Below are 18,989 nucleotides of genomic sequence, written 5' to 3'. Positions count from 1 at the left end.
CCAAAAAATTAAAAAGGAAACTCTTGTTGGAAGATCATTTTATTGACAGTTACACAAACATGCATACATGTTCACCTACACAAGCACAAACATACCATCCTATAAAATGCAAAATCATATCGTATCAGATCAGCTCTCGTTTCCTCCCAAACACAAAAACGCCCCAAACAGGAGCACAGTCGTCGTCGGTGTGTGTTTTGGAACAAAGACACATGAACACCGTTGCGTGTGTGTGTGTGTGTGACACGTGGGGTCCTCGTGCTGATTGTGCGGGGAGGGTCCCTGCGGAACCCCGAGGAGGCGAAGGTGTAGAGGAAAGGGTTCAGGCAGCAGTGGACGATGGAGAAGGCAATCAGGGAGTCAAAGACAGCTAAAGTCACCCCGCCCAAACTCTCACTCTTCAGCCCCACGTTGGCCAGGACCAGCATCTGGAAAAGGTGCAGCGGAGTCCAGAAGACGAAGTACGCCACCAGGATGCTGGAGATCAGCTTGGTCAGCCTCTCTTGTCTGAACAGGGTGGCCCGGCTCACCCGCCTGTGCAGGCAGAAGTAGGACGTCACCAGGACGCAGCAGGGAACGACGAACCCCAGCAGCGTTTGGAAGAGCAACACCGCCGCTTCCCGTCTGTCCGTCTTATAGTGTGTGCAGCACGTCCTGCGGCCCGTGGCGCTGTGCGTTTTGACGTCGCGGACGTCGACGCAGTGGGAGGACGTGACCCCCGCCAGCCCCCACACGACCGCCAGGAGCGCCCCTTCCCCCGCGCGGCCCAGCCGAGCCCAGCTGTGCGAGTACAGCACCTGGACGTAGCGCTGCACGCCCAGCAGGGTGGCGGTCAGCACGCTGGCGTTCAGGCCGCAATGCAGCAAGAGGAAGAGCAGCTTGCAGACGACCGGGCCCAGGGCCCAGTCCCTCAGCAGGTTGTAGATGGCCAGGGGCAGGCAGAACAGCACCAGCAGATCGCACAGCGCCAGGTTCAGCATCAGGCGCATGGTGAAGTTCCTTCTCTCGGAAGTCCTCCACATGGTGGTCAGCACCACCATGTTCCCGGGAACTCCCAGAATGCAGCAGAGGCCCATGATCACACTGGGTCCCACGCGCGTGATGTCCCAGTAACGATCGGGCGTTAATTCGTGGTCCATGAGGTCCGTCTTCTCAGAGACTCACTAAACCTACAGGGACTTGCACGCAATGTTACCAGAGTAGCATAGGGAAGTCTCACCGCTTCCAACTGGCTGAACTGTCTAACAACCACGTCGGTGTGTTATGATGGTTCTATTTTATTGGTGGGGTGACGTACACTCTGAACAAAGAGTTCTTGTGATTCTGGCCCAGGGCCTGATTTGAATATACAACATGTTTACTGTTGTGTACTGGTGATATTGCAGCCCATAGTCGCTATGGCCCGTTTTTGCCAGACGACCAATTCTGGCTAGCACTTGTCTTGTGAACAAAGTGAGAAGAGGTTGTATAGGCCTTCACCCTGCCAACCTGACACTTTCATAAAGTATAGCAGAGAGAGACTGGGAGGGGCAGGGTTTGGGGGATGATCACTAACATAGTGCATAGAAGAGAGCAAAGTGTGTGTTTTTTTCCTTCTATTTTATTTTCAGTTTTTCAGTTTTATACACAAGCAAACAAACTAACAGTCTAACAAACAAACAACAAGCTGCCAGGCATACATGTCTAGTATGATTTGCTTCCAAGCAATTCCCAAAATGTAACATCGTCAGGTATTACAAGGATACAAATAAAGAGTACATGTAAAATAAAATAAAATAAGAAAAAGTACAGAATTGCATCACTACAGGATATAATCAACAATTCTTTGAACTTTGCGATAATCAATAATTGGGCCCCATATGTTCAAATATCTAACTTTAGAGTTGTAGAAGCATATTCTCTCCAAGTGTGTGATAGTTTATACAGAACCGTACACTAGCCCTAATGTAGGTTGGACCTTTGAGTCAGGACTTTTCCCATTTCATGCGTACCAGACGTCTCTTTAGGACCCCATTTGAAAATGTATGAGCCCCGGTCCTAGGTGCATGCAGGAACATTTTACACCGTGGGGAATTCAGCAAACCTATTTTTTTTTTGGGGGGGGGTTAATATTTTTATTGAGTTTCACAGAGACATGTACACAATAGGACATAACAACAACAACTAGTATCCGTGGGGGAGGTTATTGTCCCATGTAATAGTAGAAAACTAGTTTTGCACTTTGTTATGCAGTACATTGTCCATAAACAATAACAGAGAATGTTCTTACTCTTTTTTATTTTTATTTAAACAAACTAACAAACACAAAACAAAAACACAAACAAAAAGCAAAGAAAAACAAAAAAACAGGGGGGGGGTCCTAAACACAGCGGCAGCACAAACACCAGCATAGTAAATAATATTGTGACCCATACATTCAGCAAACCTATTTAAAGTAATGCCTTGGTTGCATCAGCATATTCAGCTCAGATTCCGTTTATGGGTGTAGAGATAATCTTTTCATCCCCTTGTCCTTCTCGTTGAACTCCATGACGATAGGTGGCGCTAGCGAACCAACGGTCGGGTCTACCCACCGCGTTAATGATAGAAAAGGAAGAGAGAAGAAGAGCGAAAGAAGTCGATTTCCGCATGGTTTGTTCTTCCATTTTTCTTTGTTATTGTTGTAATTATATGCTATAAGCATCGCTGCCTGAGGTGGCCTTTGTGTAGTTTGTACTAGAGCCATGTCTGGTGTGCCTCCCAACGGTGCCTCCCAACGGCGTCTCTCGGCCGGCTGGCCGCGCGGCGGATCGGTTCAGTTCGGGAACAAATACATGACGAGCGCGCCGCCGAAACCGCTCAGCCTGGAGAGAACCATCAACCTGTGAGTGCATTGTATGTGTGCGCGTGTGCATTGTGTGTGTGCGCGTGTGCGCGTGTGCATTGTGTGTGTGTGTGTATACGTGTACGTGTCTGTGTGTGTGTGTGTGTGTGTGTGTGTGTGTGTGTGTGTGTGTGTGTGTGTGTGTGTGTGCACACAGACACTCATGCTCTGTCTGCGACTGTATATGTGTTTCAGATACCCACTCACCAACTACACGTTCGGCACCAAGGAGCCTCTGTATGAGAAGGACAGTTCTGTCGCGGCTCGGTTCCAGCGGATGCGGGAGGAGTTCGATAAGGCGGGCATGAGGAGGACAGTGGAGGGGGTCCTGATCGTGCACGAACACAGGCTACCCCATGTGCTTCTGCTGCAGCTGGGGACCACCTTCTTCAAACTGTGAGCACGGCACCTAGTTGTGTGTGTGTGTGTGTGTGTGTGTGTGTGTGTGTGTGTGTGTGTGTGTGTGTGTGTGTGTGTGTCTGTGTGTGTTTCTGTGTCTGTCTGTGTGTGTTTCTGTGTCTGTCTGTGTGTATTTCTGTGTGTGTGTGTGTGTGTGTGTGTGTGTGTGTGTGTGTGTGTGTGTGGCGATTTCATGGTGTTTTCTCTTACAGACCAGGTGGGGAGCTGAGCCCAGGGGAAGATGAGGTGGAGGGGCTGAAACGTCTGATGACAGAGGTACGAAACACACACACACACACGGATGTGCACACCCATCGACATTCTCAAAGGTGGCTAGACAGCAATTGAATTATTACTTGAGATTTCCATCTCATCTTAGAGATCTAGCCAGGTGCTGTGGTGATGGTGTGTAATGATGTTTGTGTGTGTGACGTTGTGTAATGATGTTTGTGTGTGTGACGTTGTGTTTGTGTGTCAGATCCTTGGCCGGCAAGACGGGGTACAGCAGGACTGGGTGATCGATGACTGCATTGGGAACTGGTGGCGGCCCAACTTTGAGCCCCCACAGGTATGCACCGCTCAATGACGCCGTTTAGACCTCGCATCCTGTATTCAGATACTCTCCGCATCCTGATTGTGTCCACATGAAAAGTTAGGTGTAAATGGCGGGGGGGGAAGACACGTTGTGAAACCACATCCAGAAGTTGACCCTGGACAGGTGTAAATGTAATTGGGACACAGGTTGTGAACCACATTCTGTTCATCTGACGTGACCGTGAGCCTTGAGAAGGGACGTTAAACAAACAACAACAAAAAACGATCTCAATGCAAACACGGAAGTCCGATAAATTGCGCATATTAATGCAAAGTGTGAGCTGGCCAAAATGTTTATGCAAGGTGTAAATGTGTGTGTGTGTGTGTGTGTGTGTGTGTCTCTCTTCTGCTACAGTATCCCTACATTCCAGCCCACATCACCAAACCCAAGGAGCACAAGAAGCTGTTCCTTGTTCAGCTGCAGGAAAAAGGTCAGAGAGCATTCAGGGAGTCATTGCATCATAAGAGGGGTCAAAGCCATCAAACAGTCTTTACATGGTGCTGTTATACACATGCTCTACATCAGGGTTACCACAGTACCGCTTTCTGTTTCCCAGGCTAGAAAGTCCACTCTTTCCCAAGTCTGAATCAGCATCTCATTAGAGGGAAAGGGCCCCTAACCCAAACCCTACTGGTCTGTGGTTTGTTCTATGTTTTATAAAGCCCAGTTGTTAGTTGTTGTTGATTTGACTGTGTCTGCTTCTCAGCTCTGTTCGCGGTCCCAAAGAACTACAAGCTTGTGGCAGCGCCCCTGTTTGAGCTCTATGACAACGCCCCCGGTTATGGACCAATTATATCTAGTCTTCCGCAGCTACTGAGCAGGTAACGTGTGTGATGTAGTGTGCATAACGTGTATCTGAGTGTGTGTGTGTGTGTGTGAGAGAATTTAAAAGTATGAAGATGCTTAGAGGGGTATTAGTTCAGGTATGTTCATAATGAATACTGATTTTTCTTTTTTTCTCTCCTCAGGTTCAACTTTATTTACAACTAAAATGCTGTGTCCGTGTGCGCAACACCTGGGGGGTATTCCATCAACATCGCTAAAGGAAAATCCAGGCTTATTTTGATAGGTCTTGTGAAACTTTCCTGTGATTTTCCTTGATGGAACATTGATGGAATACCCCCCCTGGCTGTCTCTGTGAGTTCAGCCATGTCTGTGTGACATGGAGAGATGGAGGGGAAGCAAAACGACGTGGCGCATGGGAGAATCCAAACAGGTCGACCGACACAAAGCTACTCCACTTTGTCTACTCGTTACTGCTGAACAAAACCCCACCACCTCAGGAGTAGGGACTGTAAAATATGGTGTTTACATTGATGGGAAAAAAATACTGTCTGGTGATATTTTGTTTGTTTCTGTTTAAATATTAGGGGGGGGGGCGGGGGGGGATCTTAATTTTGTACACAATTAAACTTCATACCAGTGTCTCAAGAATCCCTGCGAGGATGGAACATGATTGGAAAAACAGCATTGTGTTTTAACCTGTAATAACGACATTTCTTTTTTTTTAAATAAAGAACTCCTTTCATGGAGACTCACTTTTAAAAAAAAATGTGCGTGTGTGTGAGATTGCAATTAAATCATTTAAATGTCTTTTTTATTTTTTTGTATGAGCAATGGATATAGCTATCTATCAGGATAATTTATCAAAGACATTATTATATATTATATCAGTATTATTATTATTTACAATTGATTGCATTTTGAAACTAATGTTCTGACATGGGGAGTTGTTCAATGTGTTTGCCTTGAGTCTGACGCACTTTGTGCGCGACTCAGCTTCTGTAACTTCACTACTGACATGAACGCTAAACGGCTCCAGCATGACAGCGAGAACAACTGTTCGGAGAAAAGAAAGAAGAGAAAGAAACGGGAAGAGATCACCGAACTGTCTGCTGTGATCGAGGACGAGGAGGTGAAGAAGGCGGTGAAGGAAGCATGGTCGCAGCGAGGAGCCCAGTACTCCCATGGTCAGTAGCAGCGGTAGTAGCTAGGTGGCTAGCTAGCAGAAGTTACGTGTCGACCGAAGCTGCACATGGTGGCTCTGGTCTCAGGTCCAGTCGCGTTGGGCTAGTTTAGTCTAGTCTGCGCTGTTGGTTCACAAACTGTCACACACATGTTGTGTTACGATGCTTTGCATGAGAGCACCGAGTCGTGTGGCTGACTTCTACAGTGTCTCACTCTTCCCCACTGACCTGGGTCATGTCCGGGTAGATCAAGTGTTTGGACTGCTTTGGTGCTACTAGCGAATTTTTCAAACTATCCGGTCTTTACTTCTTCATAATGGATTTTTTAGGAAGTAAAGTAGATGAGAGAGAGACTTTCATTGGTAGTGTTATAATAAATAATACCCCAAATAATACTGTCATTGTACCTGCGTCTCTCTGTGGCTCAGTTGGTAGAGCACGGCGCTATCAAGCCTTAGGTCGCGGGTTCGAATCCCGCCGGTGGCTGTATATAATATACACTGAAAAGTGTTGGAGGACTGAGAAGGTTGAACAGCTTCAAAATGTGCTGTTTAACTGGTTATTAACCTCCGATATGAAAACAAGGCGAATGCAACAACAGGTTCTGTGTGTCAGTACATAAGAGCCGATGTTGCAATTGTGTACAAAACGGATAAACATTACAACACGTATGTGCATCTATGAGTTCATCTTATCTCTCCAACGCTCTTTCTTTCTATCAGAAAATATATTCTGCCTATATACATGCTTAGGTTTCTAAATATGTGTTGCTGTAATGGTACTTGACCACAGAGAGTTAATTGCCCCCTCCTCTGGTGTCCCTATGTAGGGGGGCTGGAGCTGCACTGCCACCCCTTCCCACACTGCATCATCCACAACTTCATCCGGAGCGAGACGTTCGCAGAGAACCTACAGAGAGAACTTCTAGACCTCAGCTTCCACGAGAAGTCCAACGACCTGTACAAATTTAAACAGGTAGCCTCAAATATGCTCCAATGGGGGGTAAAGAGATTTGTGACACAGTCTGATCATTTGGTCCGCATGTCGGCAACCAATCAAAATGTTCAGACTTTTCTTTTGAAACACGGAACTACGTTTCAACGTTGTTGAGAATCACAACACAAGCTCCCTAGTCAAGGCAAAATACTGCAACGAAATGGATTGGGTGAGTAATCCCCCACTGCTACCTAGTTAACTATAACACTACTTTACATTGTTAGCAGGCTCTATAAAACAAGCTGTGTTAGTTGACTAGCGATGTGTCATTGATTTTCAACAACGCGGAAAATGTATTCACATTTTCCGAAATGAAAAGTCAGATCATTACATCGGATCCCGACATGAGGACCAAAGCAATAGAACGTGTCACATTTGGTCACGATAACTTGGATTGGCTGTTTCCTTTACAGTCAGATGACTTGAAGAAGAGAAAGGAACCTCACGTGACAGGCTTCAGGTAACGTTTGTGTGGCTGTGAGCACAAGAGGGGAAAAGGTGGAGAGAACATGTTTGATGTCTGTAGATGTGTTATTTATGCTTCAGTTTTTTTGAAAACTGTGGCAAGGCAAGTTTATTTGTATAGCACATTTCATACAACAGGGGCAATTCAAAGTGCTTTACATACATTATTAAATAATACAGCAAGATAGTAAGAAAAATAAAATTGACAATGAATAAAAGCAAATAGCTAAAACATTTAATAAGACAATAGTTAAATGGATAAAAGACATTGATAGAAGTGTTTGTGTTTAATCATAACTGCTGCAAAACATTTATGGTTTGGGCCTGTTTGGTTTCAGGACAGCACTATTTGGCCGTTTCCGTTCCTGGGTAGGGGAGGTGTTGGGCGTAGAGCTTGAGCCTACAGTGGACATTTCCTGCGCCAAGTACCAATATACTGGTGAGCTTCCAGCCTGTTTATGCTACTGCTACTACCTGGGGGGGTATTCCATCAACGTCGATCAACGTCGCTAAAGGAAAATCCAGGCTTATTTTTGACAAGTCTCGCGAGACTTATCAAAAATAAACCTAGATTTTCCTTTAGCAACGTTGATGGAATACCCCCCTGGGCCACTCCCAGCATACCTTCTCTCACATGAACATAATTATTTGCTTGGAGTGAGAGGGAGGAACGGCATTTGCATGATGGTTATTAATACAGCACTCCCTCTGCTCTTCTGTGTTCCCCTGTGTGTAGATGTTCTGTTGTGTCACGACGATGAGTTGGAGGGGAGGCGTGTCGCCTTCATCCTCTACCTGGTTCCTCCATGGGAGAGCAGTGATGGAGGGAGCCTGGATCTCTACGACACAGACAGTGAGTGTGTGTGCCCCTGTGTGTGTGTGCCTGTGTGTGTGTGTGTGTGCCTGTGACTGTGTGTGTGTGTGTGTGTGTGTGTGTGCCTGTGTGTGTGTGTGTGTGTGTGTGTGTGTGTGTGCCTGTGACTGTGTGTGTGTGTGTGTGTGTGTGTGTGTGTGTGTGTGTGTGTGTGTGTGTGTGCCTGTGTGCTGGTGTGCCTGTGTGTGTGTGACTGTGACTGTGTGTCTGTGTGTTGTGTGTTTGAACTTTGTTTACTTTCCAAAGGCCACTTCCAGCCCCGGAGTATAGTGAAGTCTCTTGTGCCCTGCTGGAACACGCTGGTCCTCTTCGAGGTTTCTCCTGTCTCCTTCCACCAGGTAGCTCCTCCCACACCACCAGGTAGCTCCTCCCCCTCCATACCACCAGGTAGCTCCTCCCCCTCCCACCCCACCAGGTAGCTCCTCCCCCTCCCACCCCACCAGGTAGCTCCTCCCCCTCCCACCCCACCAGGTAGCTCCTCCCACCCCACCAGGTAACTCCGCCCACACCACCAGGTTTCCACTACCCTCCCCCTCCCCCCTCCATCTCTCAGCTGTTTAGGGTTGCCGTAGGGGGATGTCTAAGGACACGTGTTTTTTGTGTGTTCTTCCCAGGTTGCCGAGGTGTTGTCAGAAGACAAATGTCGTCTCTCTCTGAGTGGCTGGTTTCACGGCCCGTCTTTAGAGCGACCACCGCGTCACGTGGAGCCCCCCATCCCGAGAAGCCCCCACCTCCCCAGAGATGTAAGTGTGTCTAATAAAGCAGGGGGAAATACACGTGCAGATGAATTGCTGTTATCCTTTTTGGCTGCAGTGAGTCAGCAGAATCAGCTTTTATTACATCTTCCAGTACGAGTACACACGAGTACAATTCTTTGGCTTTGGTTCCTCAACATTGACATCGCAGCATTCAGATTAAAAAAAAAACACAATAAAAAACACAATAACAACATAACACTAATATGTAACTTAAGTAAGTAAAAAAGTGTAATTGATAGTGTAATAAATTGATTTTTACAGCGGCTTCAATAGTGCAAAAATAATAATATGCTGTGCAGAGTACGCATGTTATGAACTGCAATATAACACAATACAGTACGGTAGTAAATTATTCATGCAGTTTTTAGTATTCTTCCAGTGTGTTTCACCAGGAGCCTGATTGCTTGGGGGAAATAGCTGTTTGTCAGCCTCTGGGTTTTAGCCTCGAGGCTTCGGTACCCTTTCCCTGACAGGAATAGCTCCAACACTTTCTGATTGAGGTTGGCTGGGGTCCCTCATAATCCTGAGGGCCTTCCCCACACACCGGCCCTCGTAGGTGTTGTGGATGGAGGGAAGCTCCCGCCCGCTGGATCATCTCAGCTGTGCACGTTAACCTTTACAGCGCTTAGCGCTTTGTGGGCCGTGCAGCTCCCTTACCAGGCAGGAGGCTCTCGGTTGTGCCCCAGGGTTCACACACAGTGTGTGTGTGTGTGTGTATTTGTATGTGTGTGTGTGTATGTGTGTGTGTGTGTGTGTGTGTGTGTATGTATGTATATGTGTGTATGTGTGTATGTGCGTATGTGTGTGTGTGTGTGTGTGTGTGTGTGTGTATGTATGTATATGTGTGTATGTGTGTATGTGTGTATGTGTGTATGTGTGTGTGTGTGTGTGTGTGTGTTCATAGGAGACTCTGTTGATGGAGTGGCTGAATCCTCTCTATCTGGACGTGGAATACCAGTCGCAGGTCCAGGAGGAGTTTGAGGACAGTTCTGAGATCCAGCTCAAGAATTTCCTCAAGGTAACGTCACGGTCGTCTTCATCTCCCCTTCCCTCTCTCTCTCCTGCTGCGTCTGTCTGTCTGTCCTGGCTGACTGCTTTGTCTGTCTGTTCTCAGGAGGAGAAGTTTAAGGAGTTGAGTGAGGCGATACGGTTGGTTGAGATCCAGTGGACCAGGAGAGGCCCACCCAACAAGAGGTGAGCCTGGGCCATTATGCGTGAGTGTGAGTGTGTGTGAGAGTGTGAGAATGTGTGTTTGTGTGAGTGTGAGTGTGAGTGTGAGTGTGAGTGTGAGTGTGAGTGTGTGTGTGTGTGTGTGTGTGTGTGTGTGTGTGTGTGTGTCTGTGAGAGAGAGAGCGAGCGAGCGAGAGAGAGAGATGAAAACATCCTATGATGTCCTAGGGCTATTTTTATATTACATTAATCTGTGTGTGTGTGTGTGCAGGTGCTATGAGGTGGCTTCATTAGAGACCTTCCCCCCGTGTGTGAGCGCCTGTGTGGAGCTGCTGCGCTCGGAGGCGTTCTTCCTGCTCCTGTCTAACTTCACCGGGCTGCGCCTGCACTACCTCATCCCCCCCGACGAAGAGGAAGACAGCGGAGAAGAAGAAAAAGAAAAAGAAGAGGAGGAGGATGATGATGAGGAAAACAACGGAAGGAATAGAGGAGCCACAGGCTCTTCTGCGGATGCCCCGTCAGTGAATGAGAAAAAGAAGAAAGACAAAGGTGTGTGTGTGTGTGTGTGTGTGTGTGTGTAGGGGGGGGTATTTTTCTATATAAAGATACAAGTGTATCTTTCCCACCCTTTGGAACTCTCTCCCCACAGTGTTCCGCAACGCCCCCCCCCCTACCCCGGTCACCTTCAAATCAGCCCTCAAAACGTGTCTGTTCACCAAGGCCTTTGGCCCCTAGTCTAGTTTTGTCACTGTCTTTCTTTCTTTTCTTTTTTTTCAGTTCTGTCTGTCTGATTTTCTGTCTGTAAAATCTGTAAAGCGTCCTTGGGTTTGAGAAAGGCGCTATATAAAACCAAGTTATTATTATTATATAAGTGTGTGTTGACCCCTGTGTGTGCGTGTGTGTGTGTGTGTGTGTGTGTGTGTGCGCAGAGCCGAGCACGCCGATGTGTGTGGGGGAGCTGCGGCGCTGGGGCCACGGGGACTACACCCTCCTGCACGACCACGAGGCCGCCCGGGCGGAGTACGCCCTGGACCTGCTGCTGCCTCTGGGCTGCCCAGGTCAGTCACACACACACACACACACACACACACACAAACACACAAACACATCACAGGCACGCACACACACACAAACACACCACGCACGCACACTGCACACGCACCACACCACACGCACACACCAGACCGTATGCACGCACACATACGCACACACACACACACACACACACCGCACCACACCACACGCACGCGCACACACCACACACACACATGCACACCACACGCACACACACACACAGACCAGACCGTATGCACGCACACACACACACCGCGGTCTACAGTGCCCGACATTATGCCCCTGTCGTCATAGGTTTGAATCCGGCCCATGCCCTGCTGACTGACATGCCCTCTCCTGCTTACTTTCCTGTCTGCCTTCACTCCAATAAAAAGAAAAATATGAGTGGGATTGCCCCACTCAGAAAAAACAAAACAAAGAAAAAATTATATATATATATACGTATATATACTGTATATATGCATGAGATGGGTTAGAAACCAATTTTCTCAAGCACGAAGTATAATTTACACAAATGTAACGCCAATATGTGTGTGTGATTGTGTGCGTGGGATTCCAATTACAATAACCGTCTTTATGTCCCTCAGACTGGCAGTCGGAGTTTGGGGGCTTCACGGCCTACGTCGCTAACGAGGAGGATGAGGAGGTGAGTGTTTATGTCACTGTGCAAATGGAAAGTGATTGTCAAGTTTATATATTATTTTTTTTACAGTTGTCATGGTTTCCCCCCTGTCTGTCTGCAGCTCCTGACGGTGTACCCAGAAGAGAACTCCCTGGCCCTCGTCTACAGGGACAAGGAGACTCTCAAATTTGTCAAACATATCAACGACCGAAGCCCCACTCAACCTATCGGCGATCCTCGTAGTCGAGCGTTTTTCGACTTCTCCTTTGTGTATTATGAATGAATTAGTGTGTGTCAGCATTGTGTGACTGTAATGTAATATCACTGTGAGGAATGGTGGGCTACGGCCTCAGGATGTCGTGATATATGTCCTACATTACAAAGAACAGACAAGGATACTCTGTTACCATGGTAACTTGGTTTTGTTCGGCAACCACAGAGTAAGGCAGATAACGCCTGGCTACAGTGACAGTACTTGGCTGTGTGTGTGAGTGTGTGAGTGTGTGTGTGAGTGTGTGAGTGTGTGAGTGAGCGCTGAGTCTGAGTGAAATGAACAGGACTGCAGTGATTGAACTTTAACTTCACTCTCACCTGCAAGACAACTTTCACGTTAATAAAAGATCATAAAAAGGTCATACAAATCAGGTCATATTTTCTTTAATATAATAACAATATCAAGCATAATTCTAATCTGACAGTTGGCTCATTGAACAAGCATGTGATTACTGTCTTACTGGTGTCATTAAAGAAGAGACATTGGGATGAACGACACTAACGTGTGTGTGGGCGGGTGTATGATTGAAACAGATATGTTGTGTGTAGTAGTGCCTTGTGTTTCCGCTGTGGGATTTGTTAATTGATCTGGTTTTGTTTAGCCTATTTGCTCTTCGTGTGGTGAATATATATGATTCCTTCCTGGAGAATGATCGAGGATGAGGTCTAAAGTCACATTTTTGACACCTGCCTGAAATTTCACTAAATGGTTCTAAATATATGCTTTATTGATCAGGCCATTTCCTGTGATGGAACACAGATAAGACTATCTTCTGTCAGACTTTGTGTTTGGCTGTGAACCATTTTCGTCCTAGTTCTGATTGTGTGTTATTTGTCAATTATTTAGCTCCAGCTGGCTGGCTTTGTTTTGTTTTTTTTCTCCCAAGCAGCTGCCATGCTTCGTCTGCGGTAGCAGGAAAAGCTATGTTATTCCCTTGAGGAATTAACCCTGTTGAAATGCAGCCTCCCTCTCTTTAGAAAAAAACCAAACAAAACAACGGTAAATACTTGATCTTCACCTAATACGTAAAAGCACCGAGGACGGAGTGAAAGCAGGATGCATTTGATAGACCCAAGTATAGGGCCACTTCTATGTTTCACAGGAGAAATTATGATCTATAAAACGACCAGATTCTGTCACCATCTAATTAAATATTCTGTTTGAGTCTACTCCCCGGCGTCTCATTCGATCCTTTCTTACTTAGTAATATGTAGCCTGATTATGACCGAGAAACGTTTTCAACATGGTTACAAACATTTGCTACATTATGCGACAATTCTGTATTAATTATAGCAGAACGGTCTTTGATTTGATCACCAATAAGAGCAAACTACTTCCTTCCTGTAAAGAGTCTTTATTTTTTAACCAATTGGCAAGCTGCTTATCCATTCTCACCAATCACCGTCCCCCCCAAGTCTCCCAGTAGCCAATCACCGTCCCCCCAAGTCTCCCTGTAGCCAATCACCGCCCCCCAAGTATCCCAGTAGCCAATCACCGTCCCCCCAAGTCTCACAGTAGCCAATCACCGCCCCCACCCAAGTTGTAGCCAATCGCTTGTCAGGAAATGACTACTGTATCTGTGGGTGTGTTCTTTTAGCCAGGGTCCTGTCGCCATCCGCACACACTTTTTCACTTGGAAGGTAAGAGCAAGAATAAAAACGCTAGTATAACTTTATACCCTTGTCCGAGCGAGCTGAGAAATCGAATTATAGATTTTAGTTTTAGTTGATCGCATTCTCAAATTGCTCTGCTTCCTGTCTCTTGCTTGTCACTTACTATTTTGGACCCACTGAGCCCCCATCATCCATTACATGCTCCAAAGTTCACCAGTAGTGAATCCTCCTATGTTGATAGCGACTCGATCGACACTCGACGCCGAGTAGGAGGTGTCTCTGCCCGCTGTGATAACAAGTGTTGTTGCTTCCTGCTGGTCCCGAGTCAGGAGACAATAATCACATTCCACAAGTCATGTGACATGAGTCCGCGCTATGCGTCTCCACAGTGCGGCTCAGATCCTACTGTACCATACCTGTGTGCAGACCCATCTACTGTACCATACCTGTGTGCACTAGACTCTCCTACTGTACCCTACCTGTGTGCTGGCTGATCTCTCCTACTGTACCATACCTGTGTGCAGACTCATCTACCCTACTGTACCATACCTGTGTGCAGACTCACCTCTCCTACTGTACCATACCTGTGTGCTGCCTGATCTCTCCTACTGTACCATACCTGTGTGCAGACCCATCTACTGTACAATAGCTGTGTGCAGTAGGCTGCTATATACCTCAGATCCTACTGTACAAGTGTGCAGTAGGCTGCTAGAAAGACCACAGAAAATAGTTGGTAGTTTTTTTGGAAAATATTATTATATATATTCTGTACGACAAAGCAAAAGTGACCCGGTCGCATCCAGAGGATCATTTGATGGCTGTACTTGGCAGCCTGAACTTTATTGATGCAGCGGCGATAGATGTTTAATGTTATTAAGCTTTGGATGATACCATAATCCTCATATATTTATATTCGACATGGTACAGCTGCGGAATTAATCTCAATAGTACACGTCAAAAGGACATTTAGAGTAGGCCTGCTATAGCTCATGATTACATGTTGGCTGAAATGTGGCACTGTAGATTTATTGGCAGTGTATCAGTATCATCATCTCAGAAGATGCTCTCTTCCATCTACAGTACAGTGCCCTGCGTAACTCATGGGACAGTGAATCATCTTTTCTTCTTTTTGCACTATGCTCCAAAAGTTTGGATTTTAAATCTAACAATTACTATGAGTTTAAAGTATCGATTGTCAGCTTTTATTTACGTTTTTTTGCTTGTTTCACCATTCAGATTTATACATAGCCCTATTTCAGGGCATGAAAAGTAAAGTGACAGATTCATAAAATGTCCAAATTAAGCACTCGTGTTTAGTATTTAGTACCTGAAGTCTGCGACGCTTTGACCCCACCAGATGCTGGGTATCTTCTTTGGTGACGCTCTGCCGCGCGTATACCTCAGCCATCTTCAGTTGTTGTTTGTTTTGCGGTCCTTTTGCCTAAAATCTTATCGTCAGGAAATTAAATACACTTATAATTGGATTTAAATCTGAAGATTGACTTGGCCAGTCAAGAACTCCAATTTCTGGCCTTGTTATGGCAGTATGTCTTGGGTCCTTGTTGAGCAGACACGGTTCTGGTTTCTGTACACATCAGAATACATTCTGCAGCTGTGGTCATTAGCTAAATCATGAATTAAGACAAGTTAGCCAGTTCTAGGTTTTTATTTTATTTATGGTGAGCATTCTTCAGTTGTCCACTGTAGAAGTCTTCCTTGGCCTACCAGCCCATTTGCAATTGCTGAGTTCACCAGTGTTTAAATTATTATTATTTTTTTATTATGTTTCTAACTGTTGATTTTGGCACGCCGAAGGTGTTGGCTATGTTTTAGATTTTCTTCAGATCTTTCAGCCTAACAATGGCTTCTCTGACTTTCATTGACACCTCATTGGCCTTCATGTTGACATACATCAATAGCATGACTCCAGATAGCAAACGCAAAGCCTAAAATCAATACTAGACATTGACTGATTATGCCTGTACAAATGATGTGGCAGAACATACCCGACTAACCAGAAACCCTGTCAAACCAATTGTCCTATTACTTGGTCCCCTGAAATAGTGGGGGACTACATATAGTATTGCCATTTCTAAATCATGAAACCGATGTACGATATGTACACAAATACCGTCAAATAAAAGCTGTCTACTAGTAGAATCTCTACTTTAACCTCACAGTCATTATTTGAATTAAAATCCAACCCTTTGGAGTATAGTGCCAAAAGAAGAAAAACCCTTCACTTTCCCATTACTGAAGTAGGACACTGCCCTTAACTCTCCTAGGTTTAGCACCTGATGAAGTCGTTGATTTGCTTTAGAGGGACACCATTTTTAACATTCAGTATCTCTAGCACCATACCAGTGTCTATGTATGTGAAAATTGAGATTTTCTATGTTCTGGTGTCAAAGAGGAAAACTACCCCTTAAGATGTCAAACATATCTATATATATTTTGTATTGATTTTCAAAACTACAGCCACAAACAACAAATCCCACTGGCTGGAAACTCAAATTAGCTCAATTACATCATAGGGGGTAGGCCTAATTATGTCGGTAAAAGTCTATTCTCATATCGTTTTGATTACTGAGCATAGAAACTCATGGTTTTCATATGCAGTATGTAGGTAACACGCTGGAGATAATTAAAAGTGACGTTAGGAAATGAGTTTCTCTTTAAACAAGACCAAGTCCTTGTAGAGTACAGTAGGATCTATCCTGAGTTTGAGGTGAGATTGAGGTCAGGAGTTATATGAGGATGTTGTGGGTGGCTGTGTGAAAGATGGGGGGGAGGGCGGAGAGAGAGAGATTAAATGTGCATTTATGTAATGAAGGATTTAAGGGGACGTGAGAGATACCGTAGAGAAGGGTAAGGTAAGGATAGGGAAATGGGTTTGTGTCCATGACGACTTGTTCACAGCCTCATTCCATCTGATACCTGCTGGGATATAAATAGTCTGAGTCGTCTCTCCTTGACATCTCTCTTTGCAGGAAGAGGCAGGAAGTGGCTGCCTGTCTCTGCCTGTGACATCTGCGCTCAGATGACAGGAATGCTCAGACTATGGACGTAATGGACGAAAAGGTATGGGAAGTGGGGAAGCTGAGGGAGGTGGGGGAGCTGAGGGAGCTGAGGGATGTGAACCATGGTGGGCATGAGAGGCGATGGAAGGTGGAGGTCATACTCACTGATTTGAACTTTGCCCCCTGCGACAACAACGCTATAGAAAACAAACCTGGCGGTGTGTGTGTCAGGTGAGAATAGGGAGGTGGTATCTCGTTCCATAATAGTGGAGGAGAGCCATAGTGCTGTAATGTACACATCAGGAGCGTTTTTTGTACAATCATCGTTTCCTTATGTCTGCGTGTTTTTTTATTTTTTTATTGATGTTTTCCCAGAAAAGCCAGGTGAGCAGCATGGAAGACGTCCCGTGGACAGGATGCGCCGTTCTCTTCCTGCAGTCCTCGTGTCCCGCCGTGAACCTGCTCTCTCTCTACAAGGACCAGCATGACAAGTTCAGCGTCTTCAAAGTCGTCAAGCTGACGCTCACAGGTGAGCCCCACTGTCACAGCTGCCGGCTCAGTAAAGCTTGAATACTTGCATACTAAGCGTGGCTGACAGATATGTATTATTGATGAAGAGCGTATGGTCGGCATAGGAAGGGGGGGAGAGGCCGCTTCGAGAACGCTTCGTTAGATAAGAAGGAAGAGAAGAGAGACTTGTTCTGTGTGCTTTCATCATCCTCTTCCCTGGCTGGTCTTGTCCTCTGGTCCTGTCCTCTACTCTGTTGTTCAGACTCGGCGAGAGGACTGGGGGGTTACGAGATCCTCAAGCTCCACGACGCCGACCCCCTCCTCGGCGTGGAGGTGAAGTTCGTGGACAAGGCGGCGTGCGGGCGCTTCCTGGAGAGCTACGGCTCCGGCGCCGTCCAGCAGTCCCTCTCCCAGCACGCCTGCCGCCTCCTGACCGGCCCGCTGGAGGCGGAGGTGAACGTCCAGCTGAAGGCCGGCACGCACACCCTGGACCACCACCTGGACGACCTGGAGCTCTGTCTGGAGCACATCCACCAGTCACAGGTAAGCACACACCTAAGATACAAGACCTGGAAATTAAATTTCACTCACCCACTTAAATTTCACAACATCTGACTGTGATGTTGTTGTTGTTGTTGTTGTTCAGCCGGAGCGTTTGCGGGACGATGAGGTCGCCGAGCTGGAGCAGCAGCTGCAGAACCAGGCCCTGGGCCACCTCCCCCAGCCCCCCAACCCCATCCAGGAGGAGCCAGACGCCGTGCCCAGCGACTGCTTCCAGTTCCAGAGAAGGCTTTTCGGTGAGTTGTGCTCTGACCTGAAGCAGTGAAGTCCTCGTCCCCTAAAAAACAGTGCCGTGGTTTGGTCGGAGGGTAACGAACGGTGAGTACGGCGAACTTCTCGAATACATTGTGTCGTGTGACAAGGTATCAAATCCAGCCCCCCCCCCAGGAAAAGACAGGTCGTCCATGTTCCACCCACCCATCCATCCAAACGTTCGCTGAGATCCTTCGTCTCGTCTGGTATAGGCCGGCCCTGTCCAACCATCCTGACAGCTTAGACAGGAAGTTACAGTAATACGTGTCTTGATTACGCACTGTTGCATCCCAACATCACCGGCCTCTAACAGTCCTCTTCTCCCCCCCCCCCCCCCCCCCCCCTTCCCTCGGTCCCCCTCGGCCAATCAGAGGACCGCATGTTGTCGGCGGCGGACCAGCAGTGCTTCTCCAACGGAGTCGGGCGTCAGTGGAAACACGTGGGGAGGGCCCTCGGCAAGAACTGCCGTGCGCTGAAAGGACCGGCCATAGACAACCTGGCTTACGAGTACGAGAGGGAGGGGCTCTACGAGCAGGCCTATCAGCTGCTGAGCCGCTTCATCCAGGCGGAGGGGCGGGCAGCCACGCTGGGCCGGCTGGTCAGAGCTCTGGAGGACTGCAAACTCACCAGCCTGGCAGAGAGCCTTCTGGACGTCCAGCCCTGAGAGAGAGAGAGACCGACTCTCAGACACACCACTGTGGGTGTGTATGGGGGCTGTGTGTGTGTGGGGGGGCTGTGTGTGTGTGTGGGGACTGTGTGTGTGTGTGTGTGTGTGTCTATGTGTGTGTGTGTGTGTGTGGGGACTGTGTGTGTGTGTGTGTGGGGACTGTGTGGGTGTGTGTTTGGGCTGCACGATTCGAATCAAATTACACAGAGATTTTGGGGTTTTATTTTTTTATTTTGTTTATTTTTTACACACCATCAATACAACATAATAGTACGGATGTGTGTCTGTTGAAGAATAAATGCGTTCGTC

General features: G+C 46.9%; 4 protein-coding genes across 5 annotated transcripts in view; 3 read left to right on the top strand and 1 right to left on the bottom strand.

The window, feature by feature from the left end:
• Positions 1 to 129: 129 nt before the first annotated feature.
• On the bottom strand, positions 130 to 1,139 carry LOC308165603 (type-2 angiotensin II receptor-like; the record flags this gene model as incomplete). Its single annotated transcript, XM_080539752.1, has 2 exons — positions 130 to 143; positions 248 to 1,139. The coding sequence occupies 2 exons, from the start codon at positions 1,137 to 1,139 to the stop codon at positions 130 to 132; spliced, it is 906 nt and encodes a 301-aa protein (XP_080395878.1).
• Positions 1,140 to 2,622: 1,483 nt separating this feature from the next.
• Positions 2,623 to 5,182, top strand: LOC308164778 (cleavage and polyadenylation specificity factor subunit 5-like). Its single transcript, XM_080538804.1, has 7 exons — positions 2,623 to 2,863; positions 3,059 to 3,259; positions 3,475 to 3,538; positions 3,741 to 3,830; positions 4,212 to 4,287; positions 4,564 to 4,678; positions 4,826 to 5,182. The coding sequence occupies exons 1-7, from the start codon at positions 2,724 to 2,726 to the stop codon at positions 4,845 to 4,847; spliced, it is 708 nt and encodes a 235-aa protein (XP_080394930.1). The 5' UTR covers positions 2,623 to 2,723; the 3' UTR covers positions 4,848 to 5,182.
• Positions 5,183 to 5,658: 476 nt separating this feature from the next.
• On the top strand, positions 5,659 to 13,069 carry ogfod1 (2-oxoglutarate and iron-dependent oxygenase domain containing 1; the record flags this gene model as incomplete). The annotated part of the gene is made up of 13 exons (XM_080539410.1): positions 5,659 to 5,827; positions 6,654 to 6,799; positions 7,234 to 7,280; positions 7,624 to 7,724; positions 8,022 to 8,138; positions 8,406 to 8,497; positions 8,774 to 8,902; positions 9,822 to 9,935; positions 10,032 to 10,111; positions 10,359 to 10,636; positions 11,017 to 11,145; positions 11,749 to 11,807; positions 11,905 to 13,069. The coding sequence occupies 13 exons, from the start codon at positions 5,659 to 5,661 to the stop codon at positions 12,064 to 12,066; spliced, it is 1,623 nt and encodes a 540-aa protein (XP_080395536.1). The 3' UTR covers positions 12,067 to 13,069.
• A 589-nt stretch (positions 13,070 to 13,658) lies between these two features.
• The window catches only part of tradd (tnfrsf1a-associated via death domain), a 6,149-nt gene continuing 818 nt past the window's right edge, over positions 13,659 to 18,989 (top strand). Inside the window, exons 1-6 of one of the 2 annotated variants that reach the window (XM_080539074.1) lie at positions 13,659 to 13,697; positions 16,661 to 16,751; positions 17,066 to 17,219; positions 17,463 to 17,743; positions 17,847 to 17,997; positions 18,385 to 18,989. The exon at positions 18,385 to 18,989 is cut by the window's right edge and continues 818 nt beyond it. In XM_080539074.1, the coding sequence (XP_080395200.1) occupies positions 16,731 to 16,751; positions 17,066 to 17,219; positions 17,463 to 17,743; positions 17,847 to 17,997; positions 18,385 to 18,677 (900 nt within the window). In that variant the 5' untranslated portion in view covers positions 13,659 to 13,697; positions 16,661 to 16,730 and the 3' untranslated portion in view covers positions 18,678 to 18,989. Of the gene's footprint in view, positions 13,698 to 16,649; positions 16,752 to 17,065; positions 17,220 to 17,462; positions 17,744 to 17,846; positions 17,998 to 18,384 lie in introns of those variants that run through there. The other variant, XM_080539075.1, reaches the window with a different exon arrangement.

The sequence above is a fragment of the Nansenia antarctica genome (genome assembly GCF_963989245.1).
Source record: "Nansenia antarctica genome assembly, chromosome: 9".
NCBI lineage: Eukaryota > Metazoa > Chordata > Actinopteri > Argentiniformes > Microstomatidae > Nansenia > Nansenia antarctica.
Note: the sequence above shows the minus strand (reverse complement) of the source record. Positions and strands in the feature narration are given on the sequence as shown.